A 21639-nucleotide genomic window follows, 5' to 3' on the forward strand; every position below is an offset into this window, starting at 1 on the left:
CTTGTTCGATTAGTTTTTGATTGTATTTATTTTTTTTTATTTCTGTTTTTTCCTATTAACTTGTTAGAACGCCGACTAATAGCTACAGTTATACTTGGATTTTTCATTTTTTTTTTTTCTTGTTCTTCCTACACGACATTTTTTCATAGTTTTATATGATTTTTTTTTTCCCTTTTTGACAATGTTTCTTATTTGTTTTTTTTTTGGGGGGCTTTTCCTTTCGTAATTGCGTTTTTTCTTTTCCTTTAAAAATTTTGAAGAAATGACAATTATTTGTGTGTGGGGTTTTTTTTTAGCGATGCGCATGGGTGCCGCCGTTCAGAGCAATACAAAAATTTCGCTTAGCACATGAGCAAAATAAAAAATAACAGAGCGTGTGAGGAACAATTGCTAAAAAAAACTGAAATAAATGAGCGAGAAAAAACAGAGCACACCATATAATCATTTTGCCACAGTAGTAAAAAAACCTTCACAAAATAGCACAAAACGTTACTTTCGCTCTGGGTTTTCGTTTTAATAAAATACATTTAATATATATAAATATCTATAAAGAAATCGAAATCGTAGTCGATATATAAATAGATCGGATCGATTGGGAGCATCGGCCTCGGGCCCACAATTCACAATTTGGGTTCGATTTTTTCTCTCTCTCAAAGTTTTTTCGCATTTTCATCCCCATCTTATTTTTTTCTTCTTTTGCTTTTCTGCTTATCCGCTCGCACAAAATACTTTCGCTTAATATGTTTATAATATTAGTAAAGTAGTTCTCGATTTTTCTCTCCCATTGGCGCTGCTCCCTTAGAAATCCAGCAGGGACACCTCAGCGGGTGGAGCTGCAGCTGCAGCTGGTGCCTGCTCCTGATCCTGGGATACTGGGAACACCACCTCCGGTACGACCTCTGGCTCATGTGATCCGTTGCCATTCTGGGTAATGGGCTGCTGTTCCTGTTGCTGCTGATCCTCTCCATTGGTGGCTGGGGCCGTCTCAGCCGGTACTGGTTTCCTAATCGGGGCCCCAGGATTGACAGCCTTCATCGGGGTGGGCACCTTGCGCGCCTTTATAGCGGCCGGAGAGGCTTTGGAAGCGGCTGCGGTTTCTTTGGCTTTCGGTTTCAGCGGTGTGGTGGCGGCGCTTCCGGTCGACTTCAGTGGCGATGCCCTGAGCGTGTTGTTGCTGGGCTTCAGGGGCGAAGACTTGCGCTGTGCTGTAGTCGTGGTCGAGCTCGGGGCCAACAGGGAGCGTCGCGTGGTGGTGGTGGTGGTGCTGCTGCTGGTGGTACCGCTGGCCGTCGAATGCGTGAACTTGGGTGCCGGGCGTGCTGTGAAAGTCTTTGTGGTCGATGTGGTAGTAGTTGTGGTGCCGCCTGTGCTGCTGCCGTTTCCTGTTGTGGCTGACTTCACGCGAGTGGTGGTGCTGCTGCCTGCGGTGCTCCTGCCCAGTCCATTGGTCGTCGGCTTTGTGGGACTACGAGCAGCGCTCAGCGAGGAAGCAGTCGTTGTGGAACCAGCAGAAGCCGTCTTGCGGACTGTGCCAGCGCCAGTAGTAGAGGCGGCGCTGCGAGGCGACGGCACCTTCGGCTTGGGTGCAGCAGCGCTGGTAGTGGGCGCCGAACGTGACTTGGCCAGGACAGCACTGCTGGCACCAGTGCCATTGGTCGAGGTCGGCTTGCGTGCCGTAAGGCTAGCGCCAGCAGCGCTGCGTGCGGCTGTCGTTGTGCTGGTCGTCGTCTTGGTCAAAGTGCTGCCCAAGGGCTTGCGGCTGGCCGGAGCTGTTGCTGGCCGTGCACTGGCTGTTGTGGTCCTGGGTGCCGGCTTGGCAGCAGCAGCAGCAGCAACTCCCACCGAGCTGGTCAACGGCTTGCGGGCCGTTGTCGCCGGTTTGGCAGCTGTCGATGCAGTTGAGGGCTTGGCGGCCACTGGTGCCGTGCGAGGGCGTGCGGCAGCCACCTTGGGTGCTGCGGCTGCTGCTGTTGTGGAGCTGCTCGTTGTTGTTTTCTTGATCGCAGCTGGGGCTGCTGGCTTGGGCTTGGAAGCGGCCGAAGTGGTTCCAGGTTTGGCAGCCGGCTTCTTGGCATCAGTGGGGCTTGGCTTGCCCTTGGCCTTTGCTGCGGCAACAGCTGTGCCGGCAACAGCGGCTGCAGCAGCAGCCACCACACCAACAGCGGCGACCACAGGTTCTGGCTGAATCTCAGGAAGAGTTTCGACAGTGGGCTGGGGCTCCTCTGCGACGGGTTCGCTGGCGGCCACCGGGATGGGCTCTTCTGCAGCCACTGGCTTATCCAGGTCCAGGTCAAATGCATGTGAAACGGGTTTAACTTCTTCGGAAATTACATCAGAGACGGGCAGCTCGGGCTCGGGCGGAGCTGGTGCCTCCACAGCTGGTTCAGCGAAGAGCAGCACCGATGGCTCCTTAAACTCCTCCTCCAGCAGAGCTGGCTCCGGGGTCGCGTTGCTCTCGAAGCCATTGAAAAAGGGTGCAGCAGCAGCCTCAGCTGGAGCCGCAGCAGCAACAAAGTCGGGGGTGGCAGCTGCTGGCTCAGGGCTAATCTTGTACTCCTCCTCGATGGGTTCCTCTTGCAATTGCAGCTCGTTGAAGTTTTCCTGTATTTCCGGTTGCTCAATAGCCGGCTGCTGCTCTTGGGCCACGATGACTTCCTCGGCCAAGTGTGCGGGCGTGAATGGCGCAGCAAATGGATTGATTCCCGGTGACGGGGCAAAGTCCTCCTCCTCCGCCTCCTCCTCCTCCACCTCCTCCTGGGCGCGTTGAGCCTCATAGCCGGAAGCTGCATTGAAGGCAGCGTACTCCTCCACCTGCGGAATGGCAAAAAAATACAAGTGGGTAGAAAAGATTATTAAGTGACGTGGAAGAGATTCGGAAGTGGGGGAGTGTGTGTGGAAGGGGAATTGGAAATGCTAGCACCACACCCCGAAGATGACTAAACCGAAATACAATTATCAGCAACATCTTCATCATCATCACCATGGCCGAAAGACAACAAAAAGAAGCATTTGGGAAGTGTCTGTGTCTGGGCTCATGCTCTCATGGCTCGCTGCTGCTGTCTCCCCACTGGAAATCCCCCGTCTTTCAACTTTTCTGTGCTGTTAAATCGATAAATGCAATGAGCCATCCGCCAGCGCCATTCCATTGGAAGACATCTTCCTTCGTTGCCGTCTCGTCTCCAGCTGGGGGCACACAGAAAATGGTGGCAAACAGTTTTCCCTCTGTGCGTTACTTATGGTATTATTGCTCATGCCTCGTAAAAATATCTGACAGATGCAGTGTACAGCAAGCAAAGTATTTTGGTTGGTTGGGCGGGTGGGGGAGCAAAATAAATCACATCATGCAGACAGACAGACGGACAAATTTCCAGCTAAGTAAATATGGAACAAAAAAGAATGAATATCATCTGTGTGTGTGTGTGCATGTGTATGCATGGCCCACATATATAAAAGTAAGTGGATGGAATATACATATATATATTTTTTAATGCAAGTGCCTAAAGCGACCGCGCCCCAAAGCAGGCAATATAAATACTTTTTTTTAGGTAGAATTTTTAACGAAAAGAAATCAACTAAAGTGCTTTTGAATGCTGGGTGCATGCGCCCCTGTTTTATTGAACAATCTTGCGTGACATGAATCGCGCATCGCATAATCGCATGGCTAACTGTAAAAGTAATCCCAAAATGTGGTACAAACTATTCGCAGAAAGTTAAGCAGCCCCCGTTTTCAGTTCAAGGAGAGCGAGCGGGCGTTGCACTCACCCCTCACGAGAGTAAAGTCAACTAAGGGGAGTGTCTGCTGCTCAGATGTCTACCAGGTCCAGGGGTTGACACGCACAGACACATTACTAATGCATACAAATTATGATAATGATGACATCAGCCCCAGAGAACATGTGAAAGTGAGAAAGCAGCCACAGCAGCAGCAACAGGAACAGCCCCCGCGAGTAAGGGGCGACAGATAGCGACGACAATGTCATGACAGTTGCTGGACAGTGTATTCTGGCCCACTGTATTACCCAGGCGCAGAGCAAAACCAGCGGTGACATGGCCAGGGCATACATACATACACGAAAAAAAAAAAAAAAAAACTAAAGATAGAGAAAGAAGGAGAAAAAAAACGTCGGATGACAGGAAACGTGTCAGTGACTTAGTAGTGTGACTCGACGTTAGTTTTGGCGCAGGGGAAAATGTAGCGTTAACATTTTTTCCGGCACTTTTCTTCTATGGCACGCAAAGACCCAGCCACACCACACCGCACCGCAGCACACATCGCATCGACCCACACCGCAGCCGCCACATAGCACCACGGCGGCAGAGAGCAGCGCGATCTGAAACTCTAAAATGTCATTGACCAGTAAATGCCACCAGTCGGGGGGGCCCAGTTCGTTTGCCAGGTCCATGGGTTGCCAGCCAGGTTGCCCGCTCCGCCTGTATTCCGTTGCCGCCCGGTTCGGTTGCCCACTTTTAGCCCACTCGCGCGCAATTGCTGGGCTGGTTGGACTTTCTTTTGTGGCTCTCCTCTCTCCACTGCTTTACTCTGCTTGGACTGTTGCTCAAGCGTAATGGGGTTAAAAGTGAGCTGAAGCGAATAAGTCAAAAAAAAAAAAAACAAACAAAAAAAACTAGTAGTAGAAGCAGCATGAAAGACAAAGCCCAGCTTAGTCGGAGCTCTCTCGAGACTTAGTTCCTACCTCCCATGACTCATCGTCGGCTGGGGCAAGGCGAACTAACATTTGCTAATCAATCATGACTAGCAATGATGTAATAATACGCATTTTAAAATAACTAAAAATAAGTAAGCCATTCCCCCACCCCCTTCCACTCCCTTTCAACTATCTTTCGCTGCTGTGTGTGCATTTTAATCGCCGCGATAATTGCTTGGTATTTTATCAGTGTGGAAGTTGATACAAGTTGGCAGCGCTCTCTCTCTCTCTTCTCTCTGGTCGCGATTGCCGGCCGGCCTGGCCGCCAGGCCCGCCCGATGTGTTAATTGAGTGTTTTGCTTTTTATTTTTGCACAAATAATCTATTTGGCCAACATACACTTTTGCACACTGTACAGTGGGCACACACAATGTATAACAGTTTGTACAATAAATTTGTGGTCCACTCAATGGGATTATGAAAGAGATTTCACTGTGCGTCAGTGTACCGCAAAACTTAAGTGTCCGACTCTCTCCCTCTCTCTGTTGCTCTGTCTATTTACAAATCATTTTGGCACTCGAAGAAGCCGGCAACAAAAATACATACATACGTATGTACATATAGAGAAACAGCTTGGGGGGCGAAACTATTGATACCCTGTTTTTCTTTGGCTGCTATGCCCATATATGTACGATATTTGATAGCTGATATAAAACCAATTTGGCTAAGCTCTGTACGGTTTATATTTATCAGGAATATATGTATGAATATAAAACTTTACGAGTTCCTTCTCTGCACGTAGTAAATATTTGCACAAAACCATAATACTCTCTCTCAGCGAGTATAACAATGGGTCTGGTCTCTCACACGCACTCATTGATTTGCTCAACAAGGCGTCAAGGGTCGCCGTCACCGGCACCGGCACTGCCGCTGGTTTGTGGGTGGTTTATGTTGGTGTGTGTGTTTGTTTGTTTTTTTTGTGTCTTTTGCCGCTTGCCAAAAGGCAACAAAGAACGCAACGATGACATCAACAATTTCTAGCTGCGGCGGCCTCTCATGCGAATTTTTGGCTTTGGATAATTTAAAAAAGTGCGCAGCAAATGAAGAAATTGCACGAAAGTTGACGTCAACTTGTGTGATTCAGAGAGAGAGAGAGAGATAGTAGAGAGAGTGATGTGGTCAGATGAGTGAGAGTGCGTCTGGGAGGCAGGTAAAAGAGAGCAAGAAGCACAAAAATCAAGTTCAACAGATGGTGTATGTATGTATGTACATATGTATGTATGCAGATTTGAAAGAACAGAGGGCGGAGGAGGAGGAGTAGGAGAATGATCGCATAGTCAGGACCGAAGCTAACTTTACGGTTGTTGTAGCATGAGCAATTGGTCGACTATAATTTTATACAGCGAGAGAATCGCACACAAACGTACAAGACAATTTATAGAGTCGCAAATTTTGTGCGCAAATACATACAACAACAACAAATCACTTGGTATTGAGTCGTCCATGTCTTTGCCGGTTTTGCGCCGCGTCCCTACGCCCCTGCCCCTGCCCCTGCCCATACTGCTGCTGCTGCTATGCGACATTCGACATTCAATGCGACGTCCGATCCAACGTTGTCGTCGTTGGCTGCCACACATGGCTCGTTAGACAGCCAAAACTGGGCACAATGAGCGCGGGGGGAGGGGAGGGGAAGAGGTGAAAATGAGAGAAGAGACAGACACACGCTCTAAGGAGGAAAGAGGAAAGAGGTAGGAGCCGCAATAGACCACAGAGTGGCCATTAGGTTTGTACAAAAATGGAATGCAATTGACAGTCGCTGCGCAGGGTCTCCGATCGGTCCAAGCTGTCAACCGTTTTTGGCCATGCACACGCATACACACGCTCATTCGCTAACCACACATATGTATACAAATATGCACACAATAATTATAATAATCAACAACAATACAAATAAAATAGCAAAATGTTCCACTGTCTTGTGTGCCGTTCCCTTTTCATACGCACAATTCGCCGCATTCGCCGCCTGTCTGATGATCCATGATGTTTTTTATGGTGACTCTTGATGATATGATCAGGGCATGCAGGGGGGGGGGTTGGGTTGGGTTAGAGGAGGCACACGCACTCTCGTAAGCGAGAAAGAGAGGCACACACTTTCCAAATACAATGCCAAATAAAGCGAAAAATTATTCTCTTTGCATTTTTATTTGACTTTGTGCATGTATTCCCTTATGGTTCATATGTGTTTGTGTGCGTGCGTAATGAAGTGTGGCTGCTGCTGCTGCTGTTTTGCTTCTATTGGGGGCTATTCTGTGTGGCTATGTAATTTCTATTTTTAAATACGCGAAAAAAAAAATGTTGACAAATCAAAAGGAAAAGAAGGAGAACATCCGAGACTTCGGGCAGCAGCGACTCATCGATGACCTGTAAACTCTGATTCATCCAGAGTTTTTTTTGCCAAATCTTCTCATCTTGTCGCTGGCGTGAGGGAAATACATAGATGCCCAATATGCCCCGCTCACCGCTGTTTTGTATGCAAACTTCCCTCACACTCACTCTCTGGTTGCATTTTGTATGTTTGCTGAATTCTCTTTCTCCATCGTTCCCCACTCGCGCTCTCTCTCCACCCTCTCTTTGTCTATCTATCCTGCATGGTTAACTGTGCCGCGGCAATTATGATGAGCAATAAATGTTGAAACTGTGTGGCAAGCAAACAACTGGCAGGCAACAGGCAACATGCAGTATGCCACATGCAACCAGAGAGGAACACGCAACATGCACAGCCAGGTTGGGCGCATGAGCATATATTCTATTGTTTCTACCTTTTTTTTAATTTTTCCTTTTTTTTTTTTGGGTAAATGCAGCCGCGGCTCATGTGCTGCTGCTGCTGTTGCTGCACATCATTAATCTCCCAATGGTGATTAATGGGAAAATGTTATATGTATTTTCATCATTCTTACACACAAAGTTACGGCTGCTGCTGCTGCGACTGCGCTGCAGTTGCGCTGAGGCATGAAGCAAATCCACCTTTTGTGCATTTTAATTAAGTTTTTTCCTAACATTATTATGTGTATACCCTGGAATAGGGTATTGTAATTCTGCTGATAAGAACTGGTGGGTAGGTGACACAAATTTATTATTTTACTTCTGCTGCTTGCCCTTTTATCCTCCCTTGCTGCTTCCCCTTCCTCTCCCTTGCTGCATCGCTTTCATATCAAAGCGGAAATGACTTAGGTCAGTAAAATGCAGTGCGACATTTTCCCTTTATGTATTTTTCTTTTTCTCTCCATAGCTTTCTTTATTATGACTCTTTTCTGTTCTGTTTTGTTTTTCAGTTCACGGTTCATTCTGGCCCCGTAATCAAATCGGTTTCGGCTTAGTCAGCCAGCAACTCGCTCGAAAAAATGTCAATGAGGTGACGTTGGCCTTGTGGGGCGTGGTCCCCCGCGGTGGAGCGCTGCTGTCCATCATTCTCTAAATATAATTTGGACAATTAGCGATACCACAGACTCAACGCCAACTCATCCAAGCCTCGGGGGCTCAGCCCCAGCTCGGACTCAATGAATTATGGCGCTCTGGCATAAATAATAATACAACAACAAAAATTAATAAACTACAACAAAACAAAAAAAAAAACAAAAGAGAACTAGATACAGCGCAAATTGTGTAGGAAAACCGGCAAGCGACGACCATGGCAACATTTTCGCAAGCCAGACGAAAAAAAAGAAGAAAAAAAACAAAAAGCAAAGAGATCTCAAGAAAAGAAATAAAGCAGGGCACAACAACTGGCAGCAGAGTTGGACAGAGATGCGGATACGTAGAGGGGATGAATGGGGAGGGGAGGCATAGACTCAAGACGGCAACCAACGAAAATTTGCGAAACCACGTTGCCACATGATAATGAGGTTTAACCAACATGATGATGATGTTGGTGTCGGTCTAGCTGGAGCTGTCTGAAGTCTGAAGTGTTTTGCGGCAAGCGAAAAAGAAACAAAAACGAATCATATCCAAAAGAATAGAAAGTTAATTATGTTTTATAATTTTTTTCTGTTGTTGTACTTTGGAGAGTTCCCAAGTTCCAAAAGAAAAGCCCAACGCGATGCCGCCAAGAGGAGTATGATGATGATGATGATGATGATGATGATGACGTTGGTGCATGTTCTCCTCTGCGGTTGGCTTGGCTTGGCCTGTGCTCTGTTGCCGATGGCATTTTTGCTCGGTTTTGACATGGGAGGAAAATTTTGTGAAAGGCTTGTCCAAAATAAATATGAGAAAACATCTTCCAATTTTTGTTTTCCCCCCATTTTGTTTGTAATTTGTTTAGGAAACCACAAAAATAATAAATGTTCATGCAGAAATTTATTAGATGGAACTTTTCTTTTTTCTTTTCTTTGGATTTATGCAGAAAGTTTCGAGACTAGACATTGGATTAGAAGGGGCAGCAAATGTGGAAATAGACAATTTAGGCAGGGGGGCACACGAGATAAAATGAAACTTTGAAGATGTAAAAAGTTTCATGCAGTGGAAACAGAACATAAAGTTTAAGGAAGCAACGAGAGAATATTATGAGGTTCCGCGGTGAATAAATAATCCAAAAAGAAGCTGCTCATCTGGGAAACATTTCTACACTTATAAAGCCAATGCCTATTTTGCTGTTTCTTTTGTATCCATAAAAAAAAAAATACCAAGTGCATTTTATTATTTCAATTAATTTTCTGTGATGTTCGATGATAATAAATCTGGTTCTCCCTCCAAATGGAATGGAATGGGCATGAGAATGGTAATGGGTTCTTGGCCAAGTGAAAGGCTGGCTGTGGGATTGGTCAGATTGGTTTGCCCCAGAGCCAGTGCACACTCCCCTCTATAAATCCATCTGGTAATGTGATAAAGATGCACAGCAACAGATACAGCTACATTTGCCAGTACGAAACAAAAAGGAACACACAAAACAAAACAAAAAAAAAAACGACAAGAAAATGCAATGTGGAAAAGCGCCGGACATGAAACCGATTTAACTGCGGTTCATTTTGTTGTTGTTTTTGGTTCTTTTGTGAAAGTATTCAACGGTGAGACTCGGCCAAGAATGAACCAAAAAGATACCATTACAAATGGAGAATAAAAGAAATAAAGAAAGAAACCGACCAAATTGCAGTCATCCGATAGATACATTAGAATGGAGCAGCCGCCGTCGCCGCCGCCGCAGCAGCAGCCATGAAATTGACTGGCTTTGTTGGCCAACAGTTGGACCTCTCTCGGCCTGGCCATAAACCGAAAACGCTCCCCCCACCAACCAACCAACCAATCAAAACGGTCTGCAGAGGGGAGGAAGGTGGGACAAGTGGGGGGAATCTGGCAAATTCATAATAGTGCAAAATATGAGATACAAAAAAAGAGCATGAAACATGGGGGCCAAAAGAAATTGTTAATAGCACAAATGGTAATAAAATACCTGGCCAAGTTTGCCTGGCTAGCACGAACATTGGTTGTTTGGCAATTGGCAGCAGCAGCAGCAGCAGCAGAAGCAGCAGCAGCTAAGATTCTTGGCTCTTGTGGCTCTTCGGTCATAGATACTCGGCCGTACTTCTGCCACTTTTTATTTTATGAGTTCTTTAGCGTTGGGGGCCCCCGAAGCTCTAGACAAAGGCAAGGCGAGCCAGGCAAGAAGCCTTGTGGCTAATGGGCAATGCCTTGGCTTTGGCTTTGGCTTCACACTCTCCCCTGGCCAGTACGCGGCGTACAAGGCAGGGGGAAGTGCAATCATCTCTGGACAATTTGAAAGTTGGAGCTCCACTAAACTATCCATAAAAGCAGCCAGAGACGCTCCTCCCATCCAAACCATTCCAGTCCAGTCCGTTCCATTCTGTTCTGTCAATTTCTATAGATAGATTGTTGGCGATGGCCCCCCAAAGCAAATGGAAGACTTTTCTGTTATTAAATTTGACGTTTTGTTTGTGTCTTTGGCTATTCCTTTTCTTTTTCTGTTTCTGTGTGTGTGTGTTTTTTTTATGATTAATTAAAGTAAATTGACCCTCAGGTTGGGACGTAGACCGGTCTAACATTTTCCTCTATTCTTGGAATTTATTTTGCACAATTTTCTTTTATGACAAACACGATCATGACTCCAGGGCTAAAACTTCACATTTACTTTTATTTATGATCCATTTATCCACCGCTCGCTCTCTCTCTCTTCCTGTACGACTTGTGTGGCATTAGAAATGGAATCCAGGTAGATAACTCGAACTATAAATAGAAGTTGCCTTTCCTTCCACCACTCGCTGGCCACAATCATAAGAAGTTATTATCAGGGAATGTTTATGGGATTTGAAGTGTGATTAATTGAGGGGGGGCAAGTGTTCCGCGATAAAAATAAATGCCTGGACAGCGGCAAGAAGTGAAGTGAATCAAAGCGATATCTAAACATAGTTAGCAGATGACCAAATATTTTATTATAACAGAAGGCCACCTATGCTGCTAAGCCACTCTGTGTGAGAGAGAAAGAGATCGAAAGGAGATGGCTAGAATAAAAGTTTTTAGCAGAAATCGTAATCTAAATCTAAAAATTATGAAATAAAATATTAATTTCAAATTTTATTTGTGATCTCTGATTTGTATTATATGATCTAATAATAGAGCAGCAAATGGGCAGATCTCCCATTCTTAAGATCTTTTCCTAAATCTTGAAACATAAATAAAATTCTTTAAATTAGGAAAAACCTACGACAGATCTAAGACACATCTAAATCAAGCAAATTAATGCCCATAAACCACATTTGATCTTTCACGTCTCTATGTTAGTTTGCTTTCCATGTTTTCAGGTTTTTTTTTTTTTTTATAGCTCTAAATGTGACAAAATTATTTTAATTTCCAACTAAATTTAACCAGTTTAATGGCGCTTTCCCAGGCTTGGTTCTCAGGTTTACTATCCATGCCTCTCTCTTCTTGTTTCTTGCTGCTCCATCAAGATGTTATTGTCACCGAAAGAAACGGTTAAGTCTTGTTAGACATGCATTAAATCACCATTCGAGAGCGGATGGGCAGCAAGCACTTAGAAGACAAATAGGTTCAGTTTAAGGCGGTTACCACAGCTCTGGCATGGAAACATCAATCTTGTGGATAGTTTTGCTCACCGAAAGATACACTGGGGGGGAGAAAGACAGATGACTGCAGTGAGTGGATCGTTGGATGGCCTCTTTCTAGAATGTCTTTCAATTAACAGCACACACACACACTCTTTCTTTTCTCTTCTTTTTTGCAACTGGATGGATGACACACCCCACTGGATCCCAATCCCATCCCAGGACAGCCCACTGCTTCTGCCTCGAAGCGATTAAATTCTATTTTTGTGCCGAGGGGAGACCTCTGGAGTTGGGGCAGCTGCAGCAGCAGCAACAGCCTCATCCTTGCCAACATCCCATCCATCCGTCCATCCATCCATCGCTGCAGGGGCCAAAAAACCAGGAACAGAACAGAACAGAAACATGCACCCAGCGACATTTTGTCTCCCGTTTTGAATAATGATTTTTTCGTGTAAGTATTCCCCCTGCCCCTCCCTCTCTCTCGCTGTCTCTCTGGGGTGTATGAAAAGCTATTGAACTTGGCACTTGGCAGAGGATTTTTGCATTTTTATAAATACACTGACCAGAAGAGGCAGAGGCGGGAGGGGCAGCAGCAGTAGCAGCAGTAGCAGCAGCAGCAGGAAGCACTGGCACTCAGTTTCTATCTTAAAAGATGCAGCCAGCGAAAGTGCAGGGCGCTCATAAGTGTCGCCTCTCTCCATAGTCTGACAAAAGTGCAGATATATGTACATATGTACGTGTATATATGTATGTATATGCATTTAAAAGATATTTGTATGTACATGGGGAAAATGTAAATTTAGATAACACATACAAATGCAGCGGCAAAAAAGGCCGCATGCGATTTTGTATCTGCCAGATACAAGCAAAAGGCTCGGGCTATGGCTGATGATGCTGCTGCCCTCTGCTGCTGCTGCTGCAAGCATTTTCTTTTGAACTCGAAATGTAAAATGCTGCAATTAATCGTCAAGTCGTCTTCGTCTGCCTGAGTTGGCCTGGCCTGGGCCTGGGCCTCGGTCTTGGTCTGGGTCTGAGGATTGGCAGCGTCGTCAAGTGCTCCTTCAGCCGTGTGTGCCTGCTTTTTGGCAATCAACTCCACACAGTCAACCCACACAGCAGTGGCAGCAGCAGCAGCAACGGCAACAGCAGCAATCATATTGCAGCACGAGATTTCTTGTCTTGTCTTGCAATTGTTCTGCTTTTTGGCTTTTTGGGGCCTTCTCTTCGCAAAAACGAAACGAGTTTCGCACAGATACAGATGCCATCATCCATCGCAGACATGTGGAGCTTGAGATACATATACCTATGTGTACATATGTATATTATTTTCTCTCTCTCTCTCTCTATCTCTCTTACTGGCTGTCACTTAAGCGTTGTATACTTTTTGTTTCTTTTGGGCGTCTGTCGATGCTGCCCCATAGGTGGTGGGCAGCATTGGAGTAGTCTATCTATCTATCTGTATCTCTAAGCACTTGTCCTGTGTGGGCAGACAAGGTTGGGTCCCGTTCCGTTCCGTTCCACCACAGAGGCAGAGACATCGCGCGCCTTCTTCGCGTAGGTTTCAAAAAAGTAACAGAGAGGGCATAAAAAAAATCAGACCAACCATTGCTTGCCCCACCACCACCAATCCGTCAAGCGTCAGTCAATTGCAATTGCATTCCCATAGTCATGGAGTGGCGCCTCAGCAAAAGCCACAATGCACGAGTGTGTGTGTGTGTGTGTGTGTGAACTAAATTACTGAAAAAAACCATAGACAGAAAGAGAGTGTAGAAAGAAGCGAGAGAGCTGCAATTTTAATTGAGTTAATAATCTTAATGGATTTTTCAATTTAATTATAGCCCAAGCTGGCTGACTCTGGGCTGTTATGCCTGCCGGCCGATAAGCGTTTTGTAAGCCTGGGCCATAAATTGCAGCTAGTCCTCTCATCAAAAAGCAGATTTCCCCCTTAACCAGCCACGTGCTGCTGGGGTCAGGCCTTGAACGGCACGAATAAAAAAATTGCAGGCAACTCAAATGTTAATGGTATTCCAGCAAATGCATGCGATTTGATATATAATCTAATTTTGGGAAATTTTGTGGAAAATGGCAAATCAAAATCCAACCAAAAGCCGCTCGAGGAGTACCACTATTAGAAGCAATCCCCCCCTTGCTCAATTTTTGGAATTTTTTTATATAAATATACTTTTGGAGGGTCACCCCACACACAAGCCCACAAACACATATTGTACATATACATATAGTATATATATTTTTTGCTCTGTTTTAAATTACGAGTGCGCTCAATTACAGTCAGAAATAATAATAATAATAAAACAGTGTGGTGGTGGCCTGCACCAGTTGTCTGTCATTCAACGATTCAGTCTAACACACAATCATAATGCAAATGCAAATATATGTAAATTGTATAAATTTTAATTGAACCGAAAACACAAAACCGAAAAAAATGGTTTCAGTTCCAGAGCAAATGTCATGCGAATTGTGTGAACTGCAGCCAAAGGCAAAGGCAAAAAGCTCTGGGGAAAGTTTCTCCTCAAACAATACAAATTGTATTTTGTAATTTGTAATTGTAATTCTATTCGTCTGTAATTGTTTTTTCTTCTCTCCCATTGTGGGAATCGTAGACACAGACGACGGGGTAGACCGGGTGGGTAGACCTTTTTTCCAGCTGAGTCATAAGCCAGACGCGTGAACAATTTTTGCGCATTTATCAGTTTGTTTGCTTGTCTAATTTTAAGTGCATCCTCTCTCTCTCGCTCTCTATAGGAGGTGCTCTTACCGTATACAGCGTATGTGTATGTATGAATGTGTTTTGTCATCTGATTATGGACTGGCGCCTTTCTTAAGCTTTGATTTTATAAATAGATTTGCGTGATTGGAGCAGCAGATGAACAAAGTGCAATGAATGTTGTTTTATACTATGCGCTTCAGATGTGTGTAGGCTTGTGTTTCAGAAATACCTAACAGCAGCCCGAAAGCAGTTTTTATGTGTTCCTGCATTCTTTTTTATACTCTCATCCCACCGATTATTCTTACATAATGAACAAAACCTACCAGAAAATATTTAAATATATTCTTCATAGATTTCCCATCGTTTAACTGTATACCAAGAGCAGCCCACCAATTTAATGTTAGATTAACACGATTGCCCCTTGGCTGTTGACAACAGAGAGCACGAGCACCTCCTGCTGCTAATTAACAGACAATCATCATCTTATCTGGCAATAAATCAATCAACGGAACCCATTCACCAAACAACTTAATGACCAATGGGCCACACACACAAAAAGCCACTTGAAAATTTGTTAGGGTCTCTTTTTCCGTTGATAAAAATGTCCGGCGGCTAAATGGCTGCTGGTTTTGTGTTTTGTTTACAAGATTTGCTGACAAACTGTCTGTTACGCTAATTTTGTTGTTATATGTGATTGTCGATAAATAAACAGTAATAATTGGCATGCGACACGAAACGGAATCATATCAAAGCAATGAAGGAAGGAAGGAGAAAGAAGAGACGTGGCGTGCGCCAAAGTTGAGTTAATAATAAACAAAATGGGAAGACGGCTGACAAAGGGTGCGAAGTTGTAGATACCCTTGCAGAAATACCCTATATGCAAGGGTAAAAAAAAGAAAGACAGGGACAGGACAGAGACAGGGAAATGAGAAGAGTTGGCGTGCTGCAAGAGCAGAATGATAATAAATAACAAAAGAGACAAACGACGCAAATCATTTTGATAAATATACATAGTAATATGCAAACAATGAAAAGCATGCAGAAGGAACTTAAGAAGAAGGAAGATGGGTAGGGGTGTGGGGGGAAACAACAAGCAAAGGGAAGCCGCTTTCTTCAATCGTTTTGTTTGCAGGCGGGCGTAAGCGTAAGCTACACCCAAAGCAAAACTCCCACAGGAAGTGGCCGATAGCAGCAACAGCAACAACAACAACAATGCCCAAAGCAAGACAAAGCAAGAAACACACACATAAAACAAAAAAGAGAATCATAAAAATTGTATACACATGCAAGCGAAAACCGTATATGACCCAATTAAGTGAACCCAAAGCTCGTCTTCTCTCTCTCACTCCAGTTCTCTCTCACTCCCTCTCGCTGTCTAGCTCTATCTCTGTCCGATTGTCTGTGTGCAGCTGTTTTTAGTGTTGTTGTAATTATGAAAGCGTGCATGTGTCTGTGTGTGTGCATTGGAGCTGGAATTTGCAACGAAGCGAAAAGGTTGCCAGCTCTTGCCAGCAGGCTGTTGGCAACGCCATTTACTGTTACGGTTTTTGTTGTTTGCTGCTGCTGGCCATGCAGATTTCAGCCAGCTGAGAGCAGAGAGAACAAGCAGAGCAACGAGAGAGAGAGCCACAGTGGAGTACATACAAGCATGCATTGACCAAAATATTCCAATTGGAACGGAAATCCAATCGGAGACAACAAACAACAACAAGAACAAATAAAGAGACGAAAAAAAGGTAGCAGCCCCAAAAAACAAATGGTGACAACAATATTTAAGTGCTTATTCGAGGCGGGTCAACAGCTTTAAGTGCTAAAAACACACACACACACACACAGCCACACAATGCACACAACAAAGGCAGGCAATAAAGAGAGGATGATGCCAAAAGGCAAATGGCCAACAACCCCCTTGGGGCCACCCTTTAATTATTTCAAATCGGAATTTAAAGTATTAAAACACACACATGCACACAGCACACAGCACAGCAACAAAGGGAAAAACCCCACCCAAGAGCATGGCTCTAACCTTAACACCACCAAGTATGTATGTACTCAGCTTATGCCAGGCAGGGAGAGGGGCAAAAAAACACTTGCGTGTCCTGTTGAGTGTAAAAATTGAGTGGCAGTCACGACTGCAACCACTACAACTGAGAGAGAACAGGGCAGGAGAGCGCGCGTTAAGGAGAATGAGAACCAGAACGAGGGCGAGGACATGACCGAGGCACAGGAAGCAGCGGAAATATTGCAAGTGAGAGAGATAGAAAGAGAGAGAAGAAGACGGAGACGTTGCTCGACGCGTGAGCGAGTTAACGGAACACACCCCAGGCCCTGCCCAGGCACAGGCATAGGTTCATAGAAGTGCAGCAATAGCACAGTAAACGCTCAATAAATGGAAAATTTGCCTATATTTATGGGGTGTTTTAGCCCAAAATAAATTTAGTTTTAAACAAACATTTGACGGAATTCATTTCCAATTTTCAGCTTTCCCTCGCAAGCGACTGTTTCACTGTACAACCACACAAAGGACATACAGAGGGAGTGAGAGTGCAAAAGGAGAGCAAGGAGGGGTCACGGCACATGCACTGCCAGGAGCTGGATAGAGAGACAAAGGAGTATACCAACAAATTTAATGATTTCTCTTTTAGGCAGGCGGCCAGGTGAGGGCGCAAGGACAAGAGAAACGGAACGGAAGCAAGACAGAAAAAATTAACACACATATACTGGTACAGACACAGGCACACACAGGGTTGAGAAAACAAATGACGAACGACGAAGTGCATAATGATGACTTTTGGTACTTTTAATGAGTCATCTTTTTTGACCAGGTGCGGCGGTCGCTTACCTGTGGGGGAGCTCCGGCGTCGACAACGGGCTCAAACAATGGAGTCTCCTGCTCGAATGCCTCCTTGGTGTCCTCGACGAGATGCTTCTCCTCGGTGGAGGAGAGCGGCGACGGTGTAATGTCCACAATATCGGCTTGCTGCTGCTCCGGCTCCAGCTCCAGCTGCAGCTTGGATACGGGCGCAATTTCCTCGGGGCTGAATATCGGTGCACTGGCGTCCAGATGGGACACTGGCGCAATTTCCTCGGGGCTGAAAATCGGTGCAGCGGCGTCCAGATTGGACACGGGCGCAATTTCCTCGGGGCTGAATATCGGTGCACCGGCGTCCAGATTGGACACGGGCGCAATTTCCTCGGGGCTGAACAATGGGGCACTGGTGTCCAGCAAAAAGCTCTGGTTGTTCACGTTCCCGGCAAAGGGATCGGAAGAGTCGCGGGGCAGCTGCTCAACATTCTCCTCTTGGTGCAGCTGCTGCTGAAGGGCCTCGCTGGAAGTGTGCTCCAGATAGAATGAGGCCTGCATTGGGTCCTCGGGAGCAGAGCCAAACAACTGCTGCTGATGTTGGACCTGTATCTGGTCCTGGTCGTCGTTGGCCTGGTACTGCAGCTCTTCCGTGGAGGGTGACTGCGAGACATGTTCCTTCTCCTCAACATTGAGCAGCTCCTTCTCGGCGAAATCAGACTGGGTGGGCAGCGGCTGCACCGAGTTGAGTATGTCCTCTATGGAGGCATTGTGCTCGCCATAGACCGACTGCTTCATGATGTCGTCATTGCTGGCGGTGATGTGGTCCACGGGCAGGTCCAAGTCGACGCTGGTCTCTGGGCCGTGATCCAGGACATCCTCGAGAACCGGGGCAGCGCCCAGGATACTGCCAGAGCCGGCGCCATTCAAGAGCTGCAGCTCCAGGTTGCCATCAGCAAAGACATCGTTGTCCTGCTCCAGCTCATGTGGACGCTTGTCCGCCTCAATGTCAAACTCCCGCTCGTCGGGCACGGCAATGGCGTCCATGTTGTCCCTGGCGGAGCCCTTGCGTGGGCTCTCCGCCACCATGTCATCGAGGCCACCACCGATTAGCTGGCGTGGATTCAGGCCCAGCATAGGATCGGCCTCCATGGGCAATGGTGATGATGGCTGGGAGCCAAAGCTGGGCACAAATGCAACGGCATTGGGATTGAGTTGCGAGTGAGATTCTTCGGCGTCGACATCGGGATCGTTGTTCTCCTTGTTGTCAAAGGCATCGAGCAGGTCGTGTCTCTGCTCCTCCTGCTGGCCACCCACCACCTCCTGATCCAGCGGCGTGGGATTGTTCTCGCTCAGGCTGCTGGTGCCATATGTGGTGGCCACTGAGCTGGCCTCATCCTCGTCCTCCTGCTGATGGAGCAGCTCCTGCTGCTGCTGCTGCTGCAGCAGATCTTGTTGTGGCTCCAGCAGCAGCTGCTGCTGATCCGGACGCTCCAGGCCAGCCACCTCACCGGTCGACGTTGTGGTATTGGAGTTTGTCGAGAAGTCACCATCGTTCTTGATCACTTCCACGTCCTCGTCCTCATAGACCAGGCTAAAGCCAGCGGCAGCTCCACCGCCATTGCCCAGCCCGTTGCCGATCAGCAGCTCTGCCTCGTGGTGGCCAAAGCCATTGCCGTTGCCATTTCCTGCCACGTTAGCGCCGAAATCCTCCTCGCCGAAGCCGCCAAGATGCTGCTGCTGTTGCTTTTCGCTCTGCTGCACTTCACGTCTGTACTTCCACTCCTCGTCGTCTTCGTGCTCGCCCGACTTAACGGAGGCGGTGGCGATGTTGGGCACCAGCTCGCCGGCAACATCGGCAGCATTGCCGGCACCGCCAGCGATTTGCTGCATATTCTCCGCAAAGCGGTTCAAGTAATTATCGAACTGAGCGTTGTCCTCGTGCTCCATTTCGCTGTATAGTATCTCTCTGTTTGTCTCTCTGGGGGATATCTGTGCTCTTTCAGCAATAAACAATTTCTTTTGGCTCTGGGGCTTGCCAAAAAAAATTATAATAATGATTCAGCTTGCTCGTGATTCACACGCCACTGCGTTTTATTTCTCTTCTCGCTTCTTTTTCTGGCGTTTCTTTCTTGCTTTTGCCTTCTTGCAAATTCTCCTTTTGCCCTCTCACATACACGCCGCACCACACAAACACACACAGAGAGAGAGCGGCGAACGGGAGGGAGAAGTGAACAGCGAACAGAACAGCCGCCGAGTCACGAACAAATTTTTCGCTTCTGTCGTTTTCGCTGCTTCTTCACTCGGTCCTTCTTCTCTGCCCTTCTTCCTTACGCACTTTTGAGAAAATGTCAAAACGGATTAATAACGCACACGCTTGCACATTCAACTTTTAACAAACACCTCTGCGCCTCTATCCACTATACAATTCGCAAATCAGATTTTCTTGGCCCTTTCAGTTACTTTTGAATTGTTCGACCCGACGCGCGCAGCAACCGCTCAGTTGAAAAATTTGGAAAGTTATGTTAGAGGTGTCAAACCGTCGAGGGCACTATCGATAGTATCGATATTTTACTGCTAGCTTCTACTATCGACGGTTTTGCAAGTATCATGATAGTATCGAGCTACAGTCGTTGCGCTTTTGATATGTTTGCATTGGCTGCTATAAAATACGAAGACAAATTTGTAAACAAATCGACAAGTTTCATCTAACTTTTACAATGGACAAGTTCCTAAGAGGTTTCAATGGTTTTTTAATAATTATTTTAGCCCGATACTATCAAGATAGTATCGATTGTTTTTTTCAAAACATTCAACCTTGATATTCCTCGAATTTGATATTCCGTTTAATATTACTAGCTAGTTAGGACTTTAACAACTAAAAATGTAAATTTATCAGATAGATGAATCAATTTTCTACAATCTGGCTTATCGTAAAGACTCCCATTAATTGGATTACTTATAAAATAAGGTTTGAACAAAGGTCAGCAAAAATTTTGATTTTTGTGCACGGTAACTACACATTTGCTACATATGGCACTTTGTATACCCAATTGGGAAATTTTTTTTCAATATTTTGAAGCTTCTGTACTCCAATTGGAGTACAGCAGCTTAAGCTGCTTTGAAACCTAAGTAACAATGAACTTACTCGTATTCGCTTTCGGGGCCCCCCCCCCCCCCCCCCCCCCCCCCCCCCCGGCCCCCCGTTTTTACATATATTAGATTCTATATATGTAACCCTTTGGTAACTGCAAGAATACCATACTCTGCAATATAAATTAAGATTGATTATAAATTTAGTGACAATTGCATATCCATTCTCATAATATAAAGTTTATAAAGTCGATTATTGCATGGATGACAAATATTTCATCATATCCCCGTATAATTTCTTCCTCTTAAGGATGAAAGCTTCAAGGGAACTTTTAAAAACGCGTCACAACCATGGTATATTTAATCCTTCACGCCAGGGTGAGCAGTGTACGAGGCCCTTAAAAAAAGCTTGGCCGTTTTAATACTGGGGCCATACCTTGCCATGACCCAGTCGAAAGTGAGCAATGCACGCTCTCCCGACTCATTTTTGCGATTAAATTGTGAGCCCAAAAATAACCCAGAAATATACCTTGTCAGTTTTTAAATATACCGAAGAAAATTGGCCATCCATTTCTTCGATTTTCATATTCGGATTAGGAAATACTAATTACTGGAGCCCTCAGAACTGATCATATAATTTTCTACTATAAATTGGTTAATTTCCTAAAAGATTTACTTCTTTTAGGTACTCATTTCTATTAGATTATTGATAAAATAGGGTTTAATTATAGGTCTTTTGATAATAAAGTTGGTGTCTTACATGGTAACTACACGCTAACTATATACAAGCTAGCTAGATCCCTCAGCACCACACACAAAATTTTATCCGATTAATGAATAAATTTCCCACTGTATTAGTTAGTTTGAAGGACTCATTTCTATTGAGTTCTCTACCAAATAGGATTCAAGCAAAACAAGTAAAAACATAAAACCGTCAGTGTGTACGGATTATGATTTCCAGTCTCTGCAATAATAAATTTATTATTATTTATTATTATTATTTATTATTTATTGGAATCGATGGAATGAAGCAACAGGGTTTAAATACCCTTGGGGAAAAGGATATTATAGAACTTTTGAAATCTATGTCATTTAAGGCTCCAATTAAGCTGGAAACAACTCAGTCTCTGCTTTAAAGATATTAACGAAATTTTGCAGCTCACAGGTACCAATAACACGTATCAGAACCGGGATAAATGTATTTATAAAACACAAAATATATGCATTAATGGGTAAAAAACATATCAAATACGGTATACAAAAGTACATACGCATAGAAGAAACTTGGTCGACCAG

General features: G+C 45.2%; 1 protein-coding gene across 1 annotated transcript; it reads right to left on the reverse strand.

The window, feature by feature from the left end:
* Nucleotides 1-215: 215 nt before the first annotated feature.
* LOC111077215 (205 kDa microtubule-associated protein) lies at nucleotides 216-19775 on the reverse strand. Its single transcript, XM_022371399.2, has 2 exons — nucleotides 17290-19775; nucleotides 216-2811 (listed from the first exon to the last, which is right to left on the reverse strand). Exons 1-2 carry the CDS (start codon nucleotides 19198-19200, stop codon nucleotides 799-801), a joined length of 3924 nt encoding a protein of 1307 aa, XP_022227091.2. The 5' UTR covers nucleotides 19201-19775; the 3' UTR covers nucleotides 216-798.
* Between the last annotated feature and the right edge of the window lie 1864 nt (nucleotides 19776-21639).

This window comes from Drosophila obscura, unplaced genomic scaffold (genome assembly GCF_018151105.1).
Source record: "Drosophila obscura isolate BZ-5 IFL unplaced genomic scaffold, ASM1815110v1 contig_150, whole genome shotgun sequence".
NCBI classification, from domain to species: domain Eukaryota; kingdom Metazoa; phylum Arthropoda; class Insecta; order Diptera; family Drosophilidae; genus Drosophila; species Drosophila obscura.

Coding starts and splice junctions, on each gene's coding strand:
- LOC111077215 (XM_022371399.2), bottom strand. CDS start 19,200: ATGGAGCACGAGGACAACGCTCAGTTCGATAATTACTTGAACCGCTTT. Junction 2,812..17,289: donor ACGCCGGAGCTCCCCCACAG/GTAAGCGACCGC, acceptor GCCATTCCGCAG/GTGGAGGAGTACGCTGCCTT.